The sequence below is a fragment of the Halichoerus grypus genome, chromosome 12 (assembly GCF_964656455.1).
Source record: "Halichoerus grypus chromosome 12, mHalGry1.hap1.1, whole genome shotgun sequence".
In the NCBI taxonomy this organism is placed as follows: Eukaryota; Metazoa; Chordata; class Mammalia; order Carnivora; family Phocidae; genus Halichoerus; species Halichoerus grypus.
Window position 1 is genome coordinate 4,993,577 of NC_135723.1, and position 21,733 is coordinate 5,015,309.

Here is a 21,733-nt window from a genome sequence, read left to right on the forward strand (position 1 = left end):
TTCACATTGGAAAATAAGAGTTTCAGTGGGGGAAATTTTTATCCACTGGCTTTTTAGCTATACTCTTTGCATTATTAGTTATTAATGGCTGCTATGAGGATTATAATATGTATACCATACTTTTACAGTCCATTTAGATTAAGTATTAATACTTTACATAAAATGTGGATGCCTTGCAATCATATAGATACATTTATCCCGTTCTTTTATATTTTATTTTATTTTATTTTAAGGAAGAAATACTAGATCTTCTTTTTTTTTTTTTTTAAGATTTTATTTATTTATTTGACAGAGAGAGAGAGAGCCCACAAGCAGGGGGAACGGCAGGCAGAGGGAGAGGGAGAAGCAGGCTCCCCACTGAGAAGGGAGCCTGATGTGGGGACCCAGGACCCTGGGATCATGACCTGAGCTGAAGGCAGCCACTTAATGACTGAGCCACCCAGGCGCCCTGTGTCCTTCTGTATTTTCTGTTATAGTTGGCACTTGTATAACATTTACATATGATATAATTTCTAAAGACAATAACCGGTCTTTACATTTACTCAGACTTTTACCATTTTTCATATTCTTCATTCCCTTCCAAGATTCCAAGTTTCCATTTGGTATTATTTTCCTTCAATATGAAATTTTCCTTTAGTGTTTCCTTTGTGCAGGTCTGGCAGCAATACATTCTTTATCTTTTTTTATCTTAAGTTGTCTTTCTTTTGCCTTCACTCTTGAAGGCTATTTTTGCTGGATACTGAATGTACTGACAGCAGTTCATGTCTCTCAGCACTAGAGAAGACTATGTGAAGACTATGTTCCACTATTACTCAGCTTCCATTGTTTCTGACAATAAATTCAGCAGTTTTTAAAATATGTTATTTTTCTCTAGTTGTTTATAAGACATTTCTCCTGAAGTCTGTTTTCAAGCAATTTCTCTATAACATACATAAAGTATAGTTTGTTTGTTTTTTAAGTTTGGTTTGGATTTATTAAACTTTTAAATCTGTCAATGTATGTCTTTTACAAAATTTGGGAAACCTTTGGCCCTTGTTTCTTTAAATATATTTTTCTCTTTTCTTCCGGGACTTTATTGACAACCATCAGACATTTTGGTAGTGTTTCACACATCTTCGAGGCTCTATTTGCATTTTGATTTTTTTTTCTCTATCTCTTCTTAAAATTAGAGAATTTCTATTGATTTATCTTCAACCTCACTCCCTTTTTATTTTGTTACCTTCATTCTGCTGTTAAGCCCATCCATTGACATTTTTATTTAAGACATTGTGTTTTTCTACTTTAGAATTGCCATTTGGTTCCTTTTTATAGTTCTTATTATCTCCTGAGATCTTTTCCATTTTATAAGCATATTTCTCATTTTACCATTAAGCATATTTATAAGCTGCAGCAAATTTTTTGTCTGCTAAATCTAACACCTGGGTCATCTCCAGGTTGGTTTTGTTGACTGTCACTTTTTTCACAGGAACAGATCATATTTTCCTGGTTTTTCTTACGTTGACTAATTTTGGCTTGTATCCTGACCATTGCAAATGTTATGCTTATGAGATGATGCATTCTCTTATACCTTATGAGAAATATTAATTCTTTTTGTTTTAGGAGACAATAAGCTGGACTCACTGAAAATTCTGTCCCTTGGTTGGCAATTCAAATCTTGGTTCAGTTCTTTTACTCTTAGCTAGGCCTCTTGGTGCCTCCCTCTTGCATGCATGATTCAAGGCTCAGCCACAGATTTGGACCGAATTTACCTAGAAATTTTCTGGCTCTCTGGCTCTCTGCTTTCTGGTATTCTTCCCTCACTTTCCGGAGGCTGGTGGCCATCCTGAATTCTGGTCCTGGTTTTTCAGACCAGGAAGACTGGTGATCATGGATTACTTTCTTGAGTCTATATATAATCTACTGAATATATATTAATTTTCTATTGCTGCATAGCACATCAATATAAACTGAGTAGTTTAAATATACACACATTTGTATCCCACAGTTCCTAATGGCCAGCAGTCCAAGCATGGCTAACCTGGGTCCTCTCCTCAGGTCTCACAAGGCTGTAGTCAAGGTATTATCCAGGTTGTACTCCCATCTGGAATACCCACTTGCAAGCTCACTGAGATTGCTGGAAGAGTGTCTGTCCTTGCAGTTGTCTGACCGAGAGACCTGGCTTCTTCTTATGGACTGGGGGTCATCTTCAGGTGCCAGAGGCCACCTGCATTTCCCTATCACACAGTCCACTTCGAAGGAAGTTCATGTCATGAGCGTAGGCTTATCTGAGGTCAGCAGGGGAATCTCTCCCTCTGGTCTGCTAACATGGAATCTTATAGAACAAAATGTAATCAAGGGAGTGACATTCCATTACCTTTACCATATAATGGAACCTAATCAAGTCAGTGACATTCCATATTCCATGGGTCAGAGGCAAGTTGCAGGTCCCAGTGCACCCAAACAGAGGGGATCGTACAAGGATGTGCATCACTGGGGCCCACTTTAAGGTATGATGGCCACCAGGACCGAAGTATATTTTACAGACTTATAATGTGGGGCCTTAGGAGGTAAAATAACTTCTTCAGAGTTATAAAGGCTAGTGTTGATGTCATCTCAGGTTCAAATCCAGGCACAGCCTACCTCCTCCAGGTACATACCTCCAGGTGCATACATGAGAACAAGCAAAGCTATGCTCTGCACCGTGGGAACAGTCTGGATTCAGCCAAAGAGAAGCAGCAATGAAAGAAGCAGGGCATCTGCAAATCACTGGTTCCTAGTCTCCTGGCAGTCATGTGAGACACCTCATCAATGTCTGCAACTCGGAACTCTCTCCAACATGAAATTGGTTTCCAAAGTCCCAGAGTTGCCCGGAAGCTTTGTATTTCCCCATATATATTTAAAGTCACCAGAGAGTAGTATATCACATCAGAAAGTCCCACAAATAACACACTTTAATTCAGGAAAATAAAAATATTAAAACACACCTATCGAAAAGATAGGAACATTATCTGGCAAATAAAGATGATCTCAGTTTGGTTATAAATCAAGTTTCTCTGGTGATTTTATTATCTCTCTTAAGTTACCATAGTAATCAGGGTCTATATTCTAGAATCTGTTGTAATCCTAATGATGTGTAATGATAACGTAGTTTCTAATAGTTCATACCAGGACCTAGCTCAATATTAACAGAGTTATTAATTTCCTAAATAAGAGTTGTAAAGCATCAACCTGAGAACCAGCTTTTCGAGAAACCATAACTTAATAGTGGGCTTGTGTGGGCAAGTCCATTAACCTTGGGCCCTTGTTTATAAAGTAAACAAAGAAGAGAGCTAAGCTGTGCTCTGGATCTGCAGACGGTCCTTTCACCTCTAAAATTAGAACCTGTGCCTTAAGCCTCTCTATGTTAATATGGAAACTGGAAAGTAAGAAAAGATTATAAGGGGAAAAATAAGATTTTGTATCTCAAATATAGGTCAATTGTCTTTTGAACTAATGCCTTTGTAGTCAACCCATGTGGACCCCACATAAACAGGCAGACGCTGATAGTTATTATTTAGATGTTTCCCAAATTATTCCCAGGGTAAGATGGTTCACTTAAAAAGAATATTCAGGGCGCCTGGGTGGCTCAGTCGGTTGCGCGTCTGCCTTCAGATTGGGTCGTGATCTCAGGGTCCTGGGATCGAGTCCCGCATCGGGCTCTCTGCTCTGCGGAGAGCCTGTTTCTCCCTCTCCCCCTGCCCTTCTCGCTCTCTGTCAAATAAATAAAATCTTTGAAAAAAAAAAAAAAAGAATATTCATCTATGAAGGGCTTCACATATTTGAAAATTCTTGCTAATTTTATAAGCACCATTACAAATCCTATTAATACATTAGCTTTCAAAACCACCTTGGTTCTGTAGACAGGCATCGGTATTATTCTTATTTTACATTTGAGGAAACAGAACCCAGGAAAGTTGATTGGCAAGTCCTTCTGAGTGACTTGTCCAAAGTTATACAGATGGCAAATGCATGAGAAAGACCATACAAATGACCGGATCTCATTTAAATACACGATGTCTATTTCCCTCAGCAAAGACATGCTACATGCTTTCAGATTTCTTGCCGGAGTCCCATTTTTGTGACCTTAACATATGGGATGAAGTAAATAGTAAATAGGGTAGCATGGAAAAAAAAAGAGAAAACCCTAGAGCCCTTTATAACTCTAGCCTGAGTGGACCGGAGAGGGATGACACAATGTTGTCAAAATGGTGTGAGGAGCAGGCGAAAGAAAGTACATGGAACGGGAGGGTGAAGAATCTAAAGCAGAAGCTACTTCACTGATAAATGAATCTACCCATGAAAAGTGTTTCAGGATCAGTGAACCTTCACTGAAAATACTTTACACAATGGGATGCCTGGGTGGCTCAGGCGGTTAAGCATCTGCCTTCGGCTCAGGTCATGTTCCCAGAGTCCTGGGATCGAGTCCTGCATTAGGCTCCCTGCTCAGCGGGGAGTCAGCTTTTCCCTCTGCCCTTCACTCCGTTCGTGCTTGCTCTCTCGAACTCTCTCTCAAATAAATAAAATCTTTTTTAAAAAAGATTTCATTTAAGATTTTACCTTTTAAAGGAAATGGTGAAATCACTTATCAATAATCATTTATTTTATTTTTATTTTATTTTTTAAATTTTATTTTATTATGTTATGTTAGTCACCATACAGTACATCATTAGTTTTTGATGTAGTGTTCCATGATTCATTGTTTGCATATAACACCCAGTGCTCCATGCAATACATGCCCTGCTTAATACCCATCACCAGGCTAGCCCATCCCCCCACCCCCCTTCCTTCTAAAACCCTCAGTTTCATTCCCAGAGTCTATAGTCTGTCATGGTTTGCCTCCCACTCCGATTCCCCCCCTTCAAATAATCAAGTCAATAAATGGGCAGAAGACATGAACAGACACTTCTCCAAAGAAGACATACAAATGGCCAATAGACACATGAAAAAATGTTCATCATCATTAGCCATCAGGGAAATTCAAATCAAAACCACATTGAGATACCACCTTATACCAGTTAGAATGGCAAAAATTGGCAAGGCAAGAAACAACAAATGTTGGAGAGGTTGTGGAGAAAGGGGAACCCTCTTACACTGTTGGTGGGAATGCAAGTTGGTACAGCCACTTTGGAAAACAGTATGGAGGTTCTTCAAAAAATTAAAAATAGAGCTAGCCTATGACCCAGCAATTGCACTACTTGGTATTTACCCCAAAGACACAGATGTAGTGAAAAGAAGGGCCATATGCACCCCAATAATCATTTATTTTTAAGTGGTGAATTATTATTATCTTTAGTTTTAATTGCAGCAAAATACATGCAATATAAAAATAATTTTTTTTATTTAAATTCAATTAATTAACATACAGTGTATTATTAGTTTCAGAGGAAAGTAAGTTTTAAGTATGCGGTTCAGTAGCGTTAAGCACATGCCAAGTATATAACCAACCTCCAGAACTCTTTTCGTCTTGCAAAATGGAAACTCTATACTCACAGAACAACAACTCCCCGTTCTCCCTCCCGAGCCCCTGGCAGCCACCAGTATACTTTCTGATGCTATGATTCTGATGACTATGGATCTCATGTAAGTGGAATCTTACTGTATTTGTCTTTTTGTGATGGGCTTCCATCACTCAGCACAACGTCAAGGGTCATCCATGTTACAGCAAGTGTCAGGACGTCCTTCCTTTTTAAGGCTGAATAATATTCCACTGTACGATGTACTGCGTTTGTTATCCATGTATTCATCTATGGGTGCTTGGGTTGCTTCTGCCTCTTGGCTATCGTGAATAATGCTGCCAACAACTTGGGTGTGTGAATATCTTGAGACTCCATTTTTGATTCTTTTGGTTACGTACCCCAAAGTGGAAGTATTGGGTCATACGGTAATTTTATTTTTAATTTTTTTCAAAAACTGCCATACTGTGTTTTATAGCGGCTGCACCGTTTTACATTCCCACCGAGAGTGCACAAGGGTTCCAATTTCCCCACGGCCTTGACCACAGTTGTTATTTTCTGTTTTGTTTTTTGGTTTTGATAGTAACCATCCTAATGGCGTGTGAGGTGGAATCTCGTTTTGGTATTGATTTGTAATTCCCTCGTAATTAGTGATGCTGAGCACCTTTTCCTGGGCTTATTGGCTCCCTGCATATTTTCTTTTTTTTTTTTAATTTTATTTTATTATGTTATGTTAGTCACCATACAATACATCATTAGTTTTTGATGTAGTGTTCCACGATTCATTGTTTTCTTTATAGAAATGTCTACTCAAGTCCTTTGCTTATTTTAGAGTTATTTCTTATTGTTGCTTTATATGCATTCTTGATATACTCTGAATATTAACACTTTATCAGATACATGAATTGCAACTATTTTCTCCCATTTTGTAGGTGTCCTGGTCACTCTGCTGATTGTGTCCTTTGATGCAGAAAAGTACAGCTTCAGAGACTCAAACTGTGTGAAGGTGGCTGAGAAATAAATCAAATGTTTCTAAACATGAAGGACGATCAACCGCAATGAAGCCAGATCAGAGAACGCTGGGAACGGAAGTTCAAGACCAAACGGGGCTGCCCTTGGCTCTGCACTTGGCTCTCGGTTCCAAAGGCCCAATGATGCCTCCAGGAGAGGAATTAGGGTCTTTTATGCGATAAATTTAAAATACTGATTTGAATTCTAAAACCCACTGTTCTGATTGTTGGGTACCAGGGTGATTGTTAAGTGTCCTAAAAATATTCGGATATAAAGAAGCAACACACAAAGGCAAGAAAAATAATGAAATCACGATTTTACCAGGTTCTCTTTATAAGAAGAAACACACAGACTGTTGGTTACCACGGTCGATGGCCAAAACCAACGTGACAAGAGGGACAACGTATGGGGACGAGAACCATACACTTGAACAGTGAAGATTTAAGCCGTGTGAGGCTGGAACATGAAGCCCAGATTTCCTTTCCTTTGTGTCAACCACAACGTCAACGTGTAGGAAAGCGGCAAGCTCACGTTTCATTCTGATGTTATCACAGGGGCCTCCTTAAATGTCACACTTGGGCGACAGCTAAAAATACATGAGCATCTAATCTTCTTCAAATAAGCTTGCTTCGGTAGCTGGAAGTGTCAGGGAGGAAAGGGCCTGTAACAAAGTGTGGATGTAAAACCACCAAAATAGCTCCCATTTCCTTTCTCTGCAAACTCTCCATATCCTCCACCCTGTTTTCTCCACCCAAGGAAGTTCGTTTGTGGCACCGACTGTTTTCCTAGGCTCTGCAACGGGATGGGACGCTCCAGGTTCACATGGCTGTTTGTTTTGATGAAAGAGTAAGACTTCCTCTGAACACAATGCAGATCCGCATCTTTGCCTCCTCGCGGAAGAAGGAAACATCCCAAATATGCAATCTCCTAGCATTTCCACTTCCTCCAATGTTAAAAAAAAAAGACCTTGTTCTGTACCATCATACATTTTGTATTCGCTTTTCCATATTTTAGGAGCTAAACAAAACCTATATGTGGCTGTTTCTTTCCAAAGGAACCTGTGCAAATCCCTTATTTAATTTTGTGCTAGTTTTGGTGATTTGCTAACCCGGTAGATGTACTTCATATCTGGAACATGCGTTTTTGTTTTTGTTTTTTTAAAGACCTCATTTATTTATTTGAGAGAGAGAGAGAGAGAGAGCATGAGAGGGGGGAGGGTCAGAGGGAGAAGCAGACTCCCTGCTGATTGGGGAGCCCGATGCGGGGCTTGATCCTGGGACTCCGGGACCATGACCTGAGTCCAAGACAGCCACTTAGCCAACTGAACCACACAGGCTCCCCTATCTGGAACATTTGAAGACTCAATGACAGAATTATTCCTTAAAGCGTTGCCTCAAAAGGAGACCGAGTTAGGCTAGGTCTGAAAGAAACTTACACGGTCCCACTTGTTTTATCCTTCATTCCTGTCAAGACTCCTGAAGCCCCAAAACACACTGGATGAGCAGATACACAGAGTTTTGCCAACTGGGTAGAGCCACAAAAATAATAAATATAAATGGGTTTCAGACCAGTCAAGCTTCTGTATCTTTGGCTGGGGCAAACCAGGTGACATCCACTCCACTGATTCGGTCATTCGCCCAGAGAACAGCAGGCTGGCATTCCTCAGGATGAGTCTGCCAGGTTTGCTTCATTTCCTCGACAAAGGGCACAAATGGAGGTGAACGGATTCTGTCCTGATTCTGCCAGATGTTCCAACTATAGGGTCAGCTCCATGAGAAGCGGGATGGGCTGTCGAGAAAGAGCTCCATGGATTCGGAGCAGGGAGAATCTGCTCTGTGGAAAAATCAGGGTATTTGCGGTGCAGAGTGGAGTGTGAATATGTTCTTTCTCCAAGAAGATATTTAGAATTTTTTTTTTTAAGATTTATTTATTTGAGAGAGAGAGAGAGCACACATGGGAAGGGGCAGAGGGAGAGAGAGAAACTTTAGTTGACTCTGTGCTAATCACGGAGCCCGACGCAGGGCTCGAGCTCACAACCCCGAGATCATGACCTGAGCCGAAACCAAGAGTCGGACGCTTAACCGACTGTGCCACCCAGGCGTCCCTAGAATTGTTTTTAATCTTTGGGTTTTCATTCTCCACTAGCAAACACCTGCCTTCTCTGTCAAGGAGGAGTATGAGTGTAGCCCTCTGTTTCAAACCTTCTATCCATTTGAGAATCTCTACATCAGAAGAGATGATGGCAGCAGCGGTGGTTATGATGCCCCAGCACCTGATGCCACCCGAGCCCCGCGGCGTCTCCTGCAGAGGGTACGGAGCCGGGATTCAAGCCCACACGTCTCCCACTCAAACACGATGCCACCCGATGGCCACACGTTTCCCTCTGATCCCAATCAGCGCCCATGCGGGAGAACTTCCTGCCAGAAAGATGTCTCTGGCAGGCCCGACGTCTGCCACTTACTGGCATGGCCCTGTGACCTCTCTTCACCCTGGTAGACCTTGTGTCCTCACTGGTACAAGGAAGACAGGACCAGATTAAGTTAAATGAAATGATGACATACGTGAGATCTCAGCAGAGTAGCTGAAACACAACAAGGACTGAGCCATCGTTGGGTCCTTAATCGTCTTCATACTGACCTTGGGACCAGCTGGCTGAGGACCGGATGACGTGCCCTCTCTGCCCAGCTGCCCTGGCAATCTTTTTGAGTGTACTTCTGCACGTGGTTGGTGTGGCACAATGGCCTTCCACCCCCCGCTGAGTTAACAGTTAAAACACTCCTGGCCAGGATGGATGGTCTTTCTAGGCTAGGACTGTATCTATGATCTGCATGCCACCTGCTGGGAAAGAATCTGGAAGTGACACCTTCACCCAGCCTAGTCTCTGGCCCCTGGCATGGGAATTAGGGGGGGGGTCATAAAAAGCAAGGTTGCGAGTGAGAATTTCCCATGGATTGGATCCCTATGCCATAATCTACCCAGACAAGGGCCATTCTCCAGTATTTGGGGACATAAGACGTCTGCTCCAATTAAATACCGAGAGCCTATAAAGCACCGAATCTTACTTGCTCTCGAATTCCTTATGGCTAAGAAAACTGCTCATAAACAGAAACCCAGCTTCCTTTTGTTATGGACTAAATTCTGCACATGCCCTCCCCCTCAAATTTGTACCTTGAAGTCCTAATCCCCATACCTCAGAATGTGACTATATTTGGAGAGAGGGTCTTTAAAGAGATGATTAAATCAAAATGAGGCCAAGAGGGCGATTCCCATATTCCTTGTACAAGAAGGAGAGACATGTGCGTGCAGGGCAGACCCCATGACCCCCATGTCTCTGCCCCATGTGCGTGCAGGGCAGAGACAGCCATCTCCAAGCCTTGAGAGGCCTCAGGAGCACCCCGATCTTGGACTAACAGCCTCGGAACTATGAGAAGTAAATTTCTGCCGCGCCAGCCCCCGAGTGTGTGGTGTCTCGTCATCACGGCAGCCCAGCAAACGAGTTCCCCTTAACTTAGCTGGCAGGCGGTCACTGTGCCTGTCACAGCTCAAACTGTTATAGGTTCCATGAAGGCTTTCCTCAGACACGGCCTTGAGTAAGCCACTCACCCTCTGCGTGCCCGTCACCTACGAAAAGGAGCCAACAGTCCCTATAAGAGCAGCTAGGAGAACTAAGATGACGTCGCACTGCCTTGCTGGGGGATCATGGGAGCCGACACTACACCTAACTGCCACATGGCGCTTCCCCATACTCGTCACGCCAGCACCCCAACTCCGCCTCAAAGAAGATTCTTTCCTATATTCCATGAAAACAAGCATTCTAGAAGAGTGGGCCCACGCACTGGTCCCTGTCCTGTCCTCTGGATGCAGCCCCCGCTCAGGACAGGAACTCGTGAGCCTTTACATTTCTCCGCTTAAGTATTCTAATTTCTGCTATTTCTAGACTCTTCAATTTCTAGAATGTTCTCTTCTTGGCATATTTTCGTTTTTCCACCTCTCCCTAGCATCACACTACTGTGAACTCTTCCCAGACTCAACTGACTGCCGGCTCCTCAAAATACCCGCGCCTTTTCCTCAGCTGCAACCATTCTTGCATTGGAAATCTAGGGGTGCCAGGGTCAACCTTGGATTAGAGCGCATCGAGAAGCTTCGATGGGACCTGGGTATGGGGTTACGCTTGTCCAGGGTCTACAGCACGGGGGACACGGGAGCAACGGAGCTAGGGGCCATTAGAGACCCTGATGCTCCCTCACCTCCAAATGCCATCGCACTGAAGATCACTCCGGATCCTGGCAGGGCTCCTGTCTAGCTGCCCCCAGGTACCTGAGCCTCCCGCCGGACACGCACACCATGTACGTCATCGATCGCAGGGCCCATTCTCCCTGTGTGTGTCACTGGAGACCTTCCAGGTAGACAACAGTTCATTTATCATGGCTGAAGAGAAGCCATGCCGCCTCGCAGGACTCTCCTTGGCCCTTCTGTCATCCGGCCCACACTGGTTTGTTTATGAAATGCTCACTGATGGATGACTGCATGCCAGGCATTGTGCTTGGGGCTGGGACGTACCGCAAACAGGTCACTGTCCCCAGTCGGGATTCAGCCAAGTGGATGGCAAGTCTACACTCTGTACTCAAGGCTGTGGGGACAGGGGGCGGGTGCTGAGGCTCCACAGAGTGGCACCTTACTGACCTCTGCTAAGGGGTTCTCTAAGGAGAGCTAAGGGCGAGAGGTCACTACAGAGCGACTGAACTGGAAAATCCCAAATGCTGTAAAATGTCCTGCAAGTCACAATGTCTGGGGATAGCTCATCATGCCCATGGAGAGGGACAGAGCCACGGAGAGGGGAATGCACGCCCTCCAGCCAGTCAGACAGCCGCCTAGAACCCAAACACACAGGATGATGGGCCTGAGAGAATAAGTCTGCTTTTATCCTGAGAGAAACCACAACAGCAGGGAACACATCGCGGAGGTTTGCACTCTGCTGAGGGGAAGATGCAGCCTGGAAAATGCTTTTCCTTTCCATAGGCAGTCCCCTGTTGCACCTGCTTTGGACAAAAAGCAGGGGAGGGGGCATTCCGGGGGGAGGGGTGCTCGGCGTGTCTTTTGTTGAAGACATCTGAGTTTTATAAAGAAAGAAACATTCACAACAGGCTCAGGAACAAACACACAGAAGAAGCCAAAGGCCTCACTTTCCTGCCTGCCTAAGGACAGGGCCGGGCTGGTGGGAGGAGGGCAGGGACAGAGGGGCTTTCCTGCAGCGTGACCGGGAGGGCGGAAGGGGCCATCTGCATCCACTCCCCCCCCCCCCGGGGGAGAGATGCTCTGCTAAATTACCAACCTGCAGCCCCACCACACAAAGGGCTGAGCCTACGCTGCTCCTGACCTTCAGAGGAGAGCCGGGCACCGCCACACGGGAAGGAAATGGAAACACGGCGCTCCCACGGTATTCCAGAACATTAAAGTGCATCGTTCAGTCAACAGCGGGGAGGTGGAAAGCCCTCCGCCACCGCTGAGAGGAAGCCTGGCAGCTCCTCTGGGTTTGTACGGACGTCTATTCAAACCCTGGGACGAGTCCCTGAGACGCAGGACTCCCAACCTCGATGTGGGCACCTCGTCCTCGCCAAGGTCTGTGTGTCTGCTGAAGTCACAGAGGGAGCGTGGCCGCGTGGGGCACCGTGACTTCCGCACTGGAGGTGGGGAGTCCTGCGTCTGCAGGTCCGGGCACAGGCCCCGGGTCCCCCACCCCGCCGTTTAGAAGGGTCACCACGCACAGCCAAGGGCTGTGCCGTCTCTGCCCTGCAGCGGGCCTGGCCTGACTCAGTCTCCTCAACTCAGCTGAAGAAGGGCCGTCACAATGAGCAAACTCGCCAGGGGGGCTGTGAGGGCGAAGCCAACATCATGTGGCCTCGGAGTTTACAAATGGCAGAAGAGTGCCCCCCCCACACAGCTACAGATACACACGTATCTGTGCACGTGTTATTTTGAAGAAACATGGTTAAGAGGCATTAAAAGAGCAAACCGACAGAAGGGAGTTGAACAGGACACACAGGGAGCGGGCAGAAGGGCCTGGGGGGGCAGAAAATCACCGACACTCAGAGAGAAGGCCTGGGGGTGGGGGGAGGGAGAGAGAACAGAGAGCTTCCCTCTCTGCAGCTGCTTTTCCACGTACCCTCCTATCTCATCTCCCGACTGTGGGAGGCTCCCGTACCCGTCTAAGAGTGGAGACACGCACGATGTGGCAGGGTCCAGGCTTCGGCCACACCCGCGGCTCCTTCCCCGCCCGGGCTGCAGGGGCCCCGCTCTGCTCCTCGTCACGGAGCACAGGAAGCGGGGTATGTGTGTGTGTGTGTGTGTGTCCCGTCCTCGGAGGCCCTGTCCCCGCAGCGGCTCCAACCCGCACAGCACACACAGGCTTCTCCTCCTGCCTCCGCACACAGTTCCCACACCTCCGCCCGTCTACACCTGATGGGCACTTCTAGCTCGGGCATCTGGCAGAAGCCTGCGCTTGTCGGGCTCACAGACAGTCTCCTCCTGCAGCGATGAGCAAATAGCACGGGTTCTGGCCAGATCTGTCGCCATTCCTAAGTAGGCTCTGTGAGCAGGGCAATTCATTACCCTTCGCGTTATATTTTGAAATCAGTGGTTTTCACGTAGAGAGGACCCATCTTCGCATGCCTGATAGATGAATCACGTATGCATGAAGTGAATTAACACACACGTTTACCGATGTGGTGGCACAGTGTTAGACCCTGAGACACGTCAGTGAGTCCAGAGACGAAGTCCCTTGCCTCTGGGCTTACGTGTTAGAAGCTGGAAGAGAAACGGGACAGAACGGGAGACGGCACGGACTGTGACCAGAGGGTGGACGGTCGACGAGGCCTTGCTGGGGAAGTGACCTCCAAGCGGGGTGTGGGTGAGGGAAGAAGGTGACAGGCCCCGTGGACAGGACAAGGTAAAGGCCTCTTTGGGCAGGGGGGTGAGGGCATGGGCAGAGGTGCTGGGCCCAGAGCGTGGAGGCCTGCAGGCCGAGGTGAGAGGGCGGATTACTCTCCAGGGCATGCAAAGGGGAGACAGGCCCCCACTTTTGTTGTCGCAAGTGTAGCTCTAGCAGGGGTATAGAAGGAGTGTGCAGACAGAGGGGCAGGGGCAGCAGCAGGGACCGAGGACGAGGCCACTGCAATGGGGTCATCCCAGGGCAGGAGTGCCTGCACCGGGGGCTAAGGTGGGCGTGGGGGGAGGTGGCTGGCTTCGGGATCAGTCCTCGCTGACAGGTGGAGGTGCATGAGAGAGAGGGGTGAGTCTGCAGACCTCCCCTCCCCATGTCACACAGGGGGTCAGTCCAGGTGGGGCCTCTTCCCCTCCCAGGTCCCTGGCACGCAGGCATATTGAAGGGACCACTCTTCTCTCCTGAACTGACCTTCAAATCCTGCCTGGTCAGCACAGCGCTCCGGGAAGCCAAAGGGACGAGCCAGGTTCATGTGAGCCCCACCCACGCCCTGGAGGTCATCGAAGGTCTTTGATTACTATGAAGAATAACTTTTTAAAAAGATTTATTTGTTTATTTGAGAGAGAAAGAGAGAGAGAGAGCATGAGCATGAGCGGGGGGAGGGGCAGAGGGAGAAGCAGACTCCCCACCGAGCAGGGAGCCCGATGCAGGACTCGATCCCAGGACCCTGGGATCATGACCTGAGCCGAAGGCAGATGTTTAACCTACTGAGCTACCCAGGCGCCCCTGAAGAATAATTGAAGAATAATTTTTTAAAAGTCTCCAAGCATCATCCACTTTGCCAGAAACAAATTAACAACCACCATGAGGCAGGACACAGAGAACTTAAAGGAGACTTCACCCCAGGAGAAGGACCGTGGCCATGGCTCTGTGGGAATAGGGATCCCATTCACCCTGACATCCTAGCGGATGATCAATTCCATAAGCAACAACCGTCAGTCGTAACAGCAGGGAGGAGAAGGCATTTGGAGCCCACCCTGGTCTGTGGCCCTGCTCAGTGGGGACTCCTTCGCTGGAGCCTTCTCTCTGCTGTGGATTGGGATGAAGAGCGAGGTTGGGAACATGGCAGAACAAGGCGATACGCCGTCACAGAAACCGTCAAATGCATACTTCAGTTCTGGATGAAACTTTTCATTGGGGGTGCACTCAGCAAAGTTTTACGATTTCTTGTAATATTCTAATCACCTGATTCTCATGATGTTTCCAGAAATGGAACCTCAAGTGGGAATACTTCCCCTAATTTCTAACACGTGCAGATTACCCTAATTATTTACACAGTACAAAACGCTGTGTGTTTATGTGTACATCGCACTGAGATATTCGAGGAATGAATACCAATTCTTGCTCGTAAGCACGGGGCTTGCAAATAGCAGCTGTTCAACATATATTTATCAAATACATAAGCAATGTTTCATGGAAAAATCTATTTTGGGTAAGACCAATAACTGATCATAACACCAACCCCCCCATCTCTCATTTTAATGGCCAATACAACCAGTTATTTTAGTCCTGATGCAACAAACTTGAGATCATGTACAAGCGCGCTTGTCATGTTGGAATTTTATGGTGTTGAACGCTCTCTGCAATGAATGCAATAATTCAAATACTGTAGGACAAAAGAAAGCCTGGATGGCTGAAACACTTTCTGAATGACTTTTACTCACAATAAAAAAGGATTTATAGTTGTTATGGGCACAACAGCAGGCGTAGAAGAACCGAGTGCCGACTGAAAAAATAGTGAAGAGCTGTTCATTCCGGATTTGTGGGAAATGATAACTCAAGTTAGACAACACAGCATTTTCTAGTAAAGTCCCACAAGTTATTTTTAATCAATTGACAGAAAAGCGAAAGAAGCCTCTCTGCAGCCAGCAAAGTGTTGTACAGAGGCAGAAGACAGCAAGTGTGATTTATGCGGGATTGCTTTGATCCTGAATAGGTAAACTGAGTCACCTAACGGATTACTGCACAGGATTCTGTTCTCGTTCTTCTCAGAGAGAGGCTCCAAAGGCATAAAAGGGATGAGCAATTGTCCCCTGATAATCTCTGACAGTGTGGACTAGTGAACGGGGTGTTCAGTCTGTGACTGATGGGCAAAAATGCCACCAAGGGGGTGTGTGGCATCATTTAACGGGATGAACCTGCCCCCGGGGTGTGGCAACTTTTTGCACTGCCCCTGATGTTTATAGCAATGGAGAGTTTGAGTTTTAGATTTAGTCTGCAACTTGGTTCATGCAGGAGCCTTTGCCCCCACCACCCAGCCCTCCCTGCCTCAGGCTCCCGCATCCCCTGATGCCTGGCTCTCACGCCACCTGGTTATGCGGTTTGTGCACCTCGGGGAAGGAGGGGTGCGAGTGGAGGGACTCACCAAGGACTACCAGGAGTGACAGCGCTGGGATCTGGACCCAGGTGGCCGCTCCAGGGCCCCTGCTCTGACCTCTACATCATGCACCTGGGGAGGCTGCTTTTAGTCTTCCCATTCTGCAGAGGAGGAAAACTGAGGACCAGAGAGTGAGTGGAGCTATTTATTCATCTTAACATCCAACGTCAGGCCCCAGCTAACACCATGGCGACCTGTGCCCAAATATTATTACATAGTGCAGATTCATTCCTTTCTAGGTAACTGTCCTGCCGAAGACTCTCTCCGGATCTGTTAAGAATATTCACACCGAGCGGCTCTCTCTCACATTTGTTAGTTCCAAATCTGCGTGGGCGGATCAGGGCAGTGGCAGTCTGTGGTATGGTGGTTCTCAAAGTGGGGTTTGCCTGGGAACTTGCTGGAATGCCAATTCTCAGGCCCTGCCCCAGATCTCCTGAATCAGAAACTCTCAGGGTGGAGCCAAGTAAAATGTGTTTTAACAAGCCCTTTGGGGGTGATTCTGATGCTCACTTAAGTCTGAAAAATACTGACTTAGCATATGGTGCCCTCACATATATATCATTCCTGTCTGAACGTTCCACTTGATTAAAACTACGTTCAAGGTACTGGGAAAGGGGAACACCTTGGTCTGGCCACTTCTGGAAGGATAGGTGGAAAGATAACATGTTTCTTTACCCATCTTGCCAATTTCTCTGCTAACAGGCTTGCCCGGGGACACTGTTAATTTCTTTTCCACTGGCCCCAACACCTCTGGGAACCGCTCTACGGAAAGTACTTTTAGAAATTACCAATACTGATGATCATGTTGTGAGTCTATCATCAGGTAACAAACACGCATACAAAGACCGCGTTTTTGAAAATGTTTCCGATGAGCCGGGACGCGGCTGAAAATATTCCCACTCTAAGACCTGAATACAGAAACACCAAATTTTTCAGACCAGATGATAAGAAAAAATCCTCTAAAATAAGAAAATAGACGCGTTTTCCTTTTCCAAAACTAGTCATGTCCTTGAAAATAAGCCTTTCCTTTTCATTCAGGATATTGGTGTTAGCAACAGTTGCATATAAATAAGGCTTTCCAAACAAACATCTTATCTTTATATGGAAGGAAGTTCATGAAGAAGGAATTGACGTTTTTCCCCAACAATGACAACAATACATTTTTGGGTTCCTTTCCCAGAAATTAGTAAATAACAAAATACCTTTCATTTAAAAAGGAAAAAAAAATGGTCCTAACAAATGCTTAAATCTAATCCATATGCCACTCATATGCTGAAAAAAGGAGAGGGTTTCTGTGAGCCAATTTCTCCACTCATTCTGTGCCAAATAAAATAGATTTCAGTAAAAAGCTTTTACTGCCTCACAGGGAACTCTGTTCATTATTCAGGGTATAGAGAACTGTTTACTTTTCATTCAGAATTCCCGATTCTCTACTTACTATACATTTTCCTATTCCAGCAGACTTTATCCACTCTGGAGAAGTACGTTAAAATCTGAAAAACACCACATCTTCTCTGGATGGAAGACGGTTTTAAAATGCTGATTTGGCTTAGCATCTACATGCTATAACATTAGGGAAACGCGATTCTCATTGGAAAAAAAAAAACCTGTAAGTGATCATGATCCTGGAATTCGTGATTTTCACTGAGAAAGAAATATCCCTCCCAATCGAAAGCAAAAAGACGTCCCCAGAGGGGACTGGTTGAAAAGTGCTAAATGCTAGAAATATGATCTGCGGGTTACGAAGAAGTTCAGACTCTAAACCCCAGCAAAATAAAGAGGCACACGCACACACCCACCAGAAGTCACCGTGTTTGATTTACACCCTTTAACCATGCAAGCGTACCACCAAATGAGGTGCCGTTTGCGCCTAAAGTTCTTCACATCAGAAGATAGCTAAGATATCATGGAGACCTCAAAACAACTTCGTGGCATTAGAAAATGCTTAGGAAGCCCAAAACTCAAAATACTTTCTTTTAAAATATGTCGTGTATTAGGCTTTTCCAACAGATTGCTGGGGCGTGGCCAGAAAGGTCTGTAGATGGGAATGGGGGGGGAGGGGAGTCTCTGGGGATGAAGATCACCCCTGGAGGGAGAGAGGAAGATTTGTTAAGATTAGGACTGACGGACAGACGGGGAGCCCCTCGGTGGCACAGTGATTGAGCATCCGACTCGGTTTTGACTCAGGTCATGGTCTCCGGGTCATGAGATCGAGCCCCACGTTGGGTTCTGTGCTCAGCGTGGAATCTGCTTGGGACTCTCTCTCCCTCTCCCTCTGCCCCTCCCCACTGCTTACATGCTCACTTGCTCTCTTAAAATAAATGAGTCTTTAAAAAAAAAGACTGATGGACAGACAGACAACCAGGATAAAAAGGAAACTAAGTGACAAGTCTGCGGCTTCAGAGACCCCCTCAGATAACTTCTAACCACGACCCCGGGCCAAGCCTCCCACCTGGGAGGCACAGACTTAGTTTCTAGTTTATTTTAAAGAAAAGCCATTTTATGGAATTAGCAAAAAAGGGTTCCAACCAAGACTAGCAGGAATGTGAAGCACTCGGCCTATATAAAGCAGGGACAGGCCAAGGGACACCAACGCAGAAGGAAAGGAAATTAAGCCCCTATGGGAGAATAAATGTGTGTTTTATAAAGTTCCTGTTCGTGCTGGGGTGTCCCCGCCCCCGCCTCTGCCAGGAACCTGGGGCGCCCGTCACTGGGAAACCTCTGAGCTTCATGAAGAACAATGCATCCTCGCTGACTCTGCAGGTTGACCCCGTGTCTGAGAATACGGATGGAGCTGGTCTGCCTTGGGGAACTCATCTTATCTAGGATTCAAAAGCCCGCTCCCATCCTGGCCACCCCGGGGGCTGTCCCTGCCACTGCCCACCCAAATGAGGAACGATGCATTTGGAGAATATAAACCATACTTCCCAGTTTTACGGTGTCCCACTCCAAGCCCCGAGAAGAGGAGCCATGGCCAAGGAGCAGCCTGGCCCCCGGGAAGGGAGGTTTGGGGATTTCCAACAGCGCTGCAAGGTGGCACTTGCAGAAACGTGGCAGGAAAGAAGCCCAGTCGAGACCCCAGCTGCTGGGGACAGAGGCTCTTTCCCAGCCACACATAATGACAACCTCTTGCAAAGGGATTAAGTTGCTCTGAAGATAAACTTAACATGCACACTTCGTACATACGTGGTCTCCGCAAATGCCATATCACACCGAAAGTGACTTACTCCCCGCTATCTTGTGACTCTAACTTATTTGGGGCATCTTATATTAATATCACCTATCGTCCCTATTCCGTACAGACTCCAGATTCTTCCAGTGCCCTGACCCATGCAATTTTCTCACGAAGCATTGGTGACGATGCCCAAAATTTCAACGCTAGAGGTAGAACAAATGCTAATCAGCAAGCACAGACCTCTAATGATTAAAAGCACAAAAAGTTTCCGACCTCCCATAACTGAAGTAGCATGGCATCTCACCTTTACTTCTACATAAAGCTTAAATATTGGCCCGAACACTCTCCCTGCTAAAGCCACAGATTTGAAGGATCGTAGGGCACGCAGGGAACTTCTAGAGAACTCACTGGTCCATCTACTGGATGTGCTGGTCCCGAGAGCTGCCCTCTGCCTACCTTTTCCGAGGCCTTGTCCTGCGCTGGTGGCCCCGTGCCTGGCAGGGTCGGAGGAGGGGGTGCCCGCCGCTTCTTCAGGTCCGACTTCACAGACACCCCTGAGATGTTGCTGAGTGAGAGGGATGGACCCAACGTAAGGGAACGGGAATTCACAGACGGGGAGTTGGGCGTTGTCAGGCAGCCCTGCAAAGGGGAGAGACAGACAGAAGATCTCATCAGTGTGAGATGACTTCTCTCGGGAGGATGCTCCAGCATGAACACAGTGCCAAACCGCCCATGCAAGCCTCCAATATCATTTCCACTGACGGGCTCGAATGCCCCGAGCAAAACCCGTATTCTCACTTTGCCTTACAGCATAAGACGCCGCGTGACAGATTCCTGCTGCACGGTTTATTTGCGTCGTCATGAAGGAAACGGAGGATGCTTGCAACCTTTAACTCCACGTACCAGCTAGAATCAGTTAATACTCCCGACCACACTGCGGTGTGTGAACCGAGCCTCCTTGAAACGTTAGCCTATCATCAGAACGAGGTCTTAGGCGCTGAAAAGCGGAAGGAAGAGTCAAGAAGCACATTGCTGTGGACAAGAAGACGGTCTTTAGGGGTGCTAAGGACACTGACTGCACTTCTGGCCACTCGGTGACCTCTCTCAAGGCTACCTGTTCCGGGCACTTTGGGGACGGACATACACAACTTAGGATCACCTGCCCAGGCTGGGATGGGGGAGGCTGGCTTTGGCCTCCCATGAATCTGCTAGAGATAACAGTCTCTCTCCTTCCTGGTGCTCAGGTGGGGCCCAAGAGCTTACTAGAGGGGTAGCTGCCAAGTAGGCACCTGCAAACCCTTTGAGGTGCGTGTGAACCCTCTGATCCCGCTGCGGTGCCCCAGCGTCGCTCGCTCTATAAAATCCGCAGCCTGATGTCTGGACTTCGCAGAGAGTAACTGCAGGGCTACTGGATCATTCTCCACCCGATCCCCCATCAGTAAGTTGCCCTGAATAAAGTTCTGTGTAAACTGCATGGAGTCGCCTGCTCTGTTTCCCTGTCTCGAAGGGCCTTCTCCGTTTGGCGGTTACTTTACTGTCCCCCCCCAACCCCACTTTCTAACACGGTCTGCCATCTTGAGAAGTAGCCCACTTGCTGCCAAGAATGGGCTTGGGTTTCTTTGAACCTTCAAAAGTTACGAACAAATGGATATATGATATAAATGGCGGCCGTGAAGACCAGTGACCGTGAATGCCATACCACGTGCTCAGTATCTAATATGCCAAAAATAAATGCAAGCCAACACTCGAATGAGCTGTTTCCACAGAGCAATTTCTCCTACTGGATGTGGGGTTTGGGGCGCTGGCAGGCTAAAGGGCACATCGGTTTTCAGTCTTCCCCCCACCTCAGGGTCTGCTCAATCGAATCACGTAAGTGTTAGTGCAGAAAGAGGGTTTAGAGAACCAACACTCCAATTTCAAATTAAAAACAAAATGGTGGGGCGTTTGGGTGGCTCAGTCAGTTGACTGTCTGTCTCTCGATCTCGGCTCAGGTCTTGATCTCAGGGGCGTGAGTTCAAGCCCTGCATTGGGCTCCACGCTGGGCATGGAACCTACTTAAAAAAAAAGAGAGAGAGAGAGAAGAGAAAAGAAAAAAAAACAAAGCAAAACAAAATGGAAGCCACACTCTGCCTAGGAGCCTCTTCTCCCCTGTCCTGACCAGTATTCCTCCCCAGCACCCGGTGCCCAGGGCGTATTCCACCCCGAGGCCGGTGCAGCCAGGAAGTCAGCCCGCGTATGGCGGAGATATGCCATCCGGGTTCGACTCCTGCCTTTGCCCTTTACAGGCCACATGAACTTGGACACACTCCTTGGTTCTTCTCTGCCACCACTTACCTGTACCTACCTCACGAAGTGATCACATGAGCTGCTACACGTGAGAGGACTTTAGGAGGTTCTTAGCACAAAGTGAACATCCAGCACGTGCTCGCTATTATGGTTATTATACATTTATTTATCGTCTCCCTGCTTATCATGTGGGACCCATGGGGACAGCGATTACTTCCTGTTTCCGCAGCTCCTAACAATTCCCGGCGTGTCGAAGGCCCCAGAGCCAACATTTGCAGGAATGAATGACTGGGGGGATGAGAGCCTCTGGACAACTCTGCTCTCATGTTTGACAAAAGGAGCTTGCGGGGAAGCTTTCGTATGAACGATGGGCTCTCTGTATTTAAAATAAATATGTAGCGGGGCGTCTGGCT

At 46.9% G+C, this 21,733-nt stretch overlaps 1 protein-coding gene across 4 annotated transcripts in view; it reads right to left on the reverse strand.

Moving 5' to 3' along the window:
• Window positions 1-21,733, reverse strand: part of COBL (cordon-bleu WH2 repeat protein) — a 286,445-nt gene that overhangs the window by 110,908 nt on the left and 153,804 nt on the right. For all 4 annotated transcript variants that reach the window (XM_078059943.1, XM_078059941.1, XM_078059942.1 and 1 more), the window contains one exon: window positions 19,491-19,673. In XM_078059943.1, coding sequence (XP_077916069.1) covers window positions 19,491-19,673 — 183 coding nt within the window. The remainder of the gene's footprint in view (window positions 1-19,490; window positions 19,674-21,733) is intronic.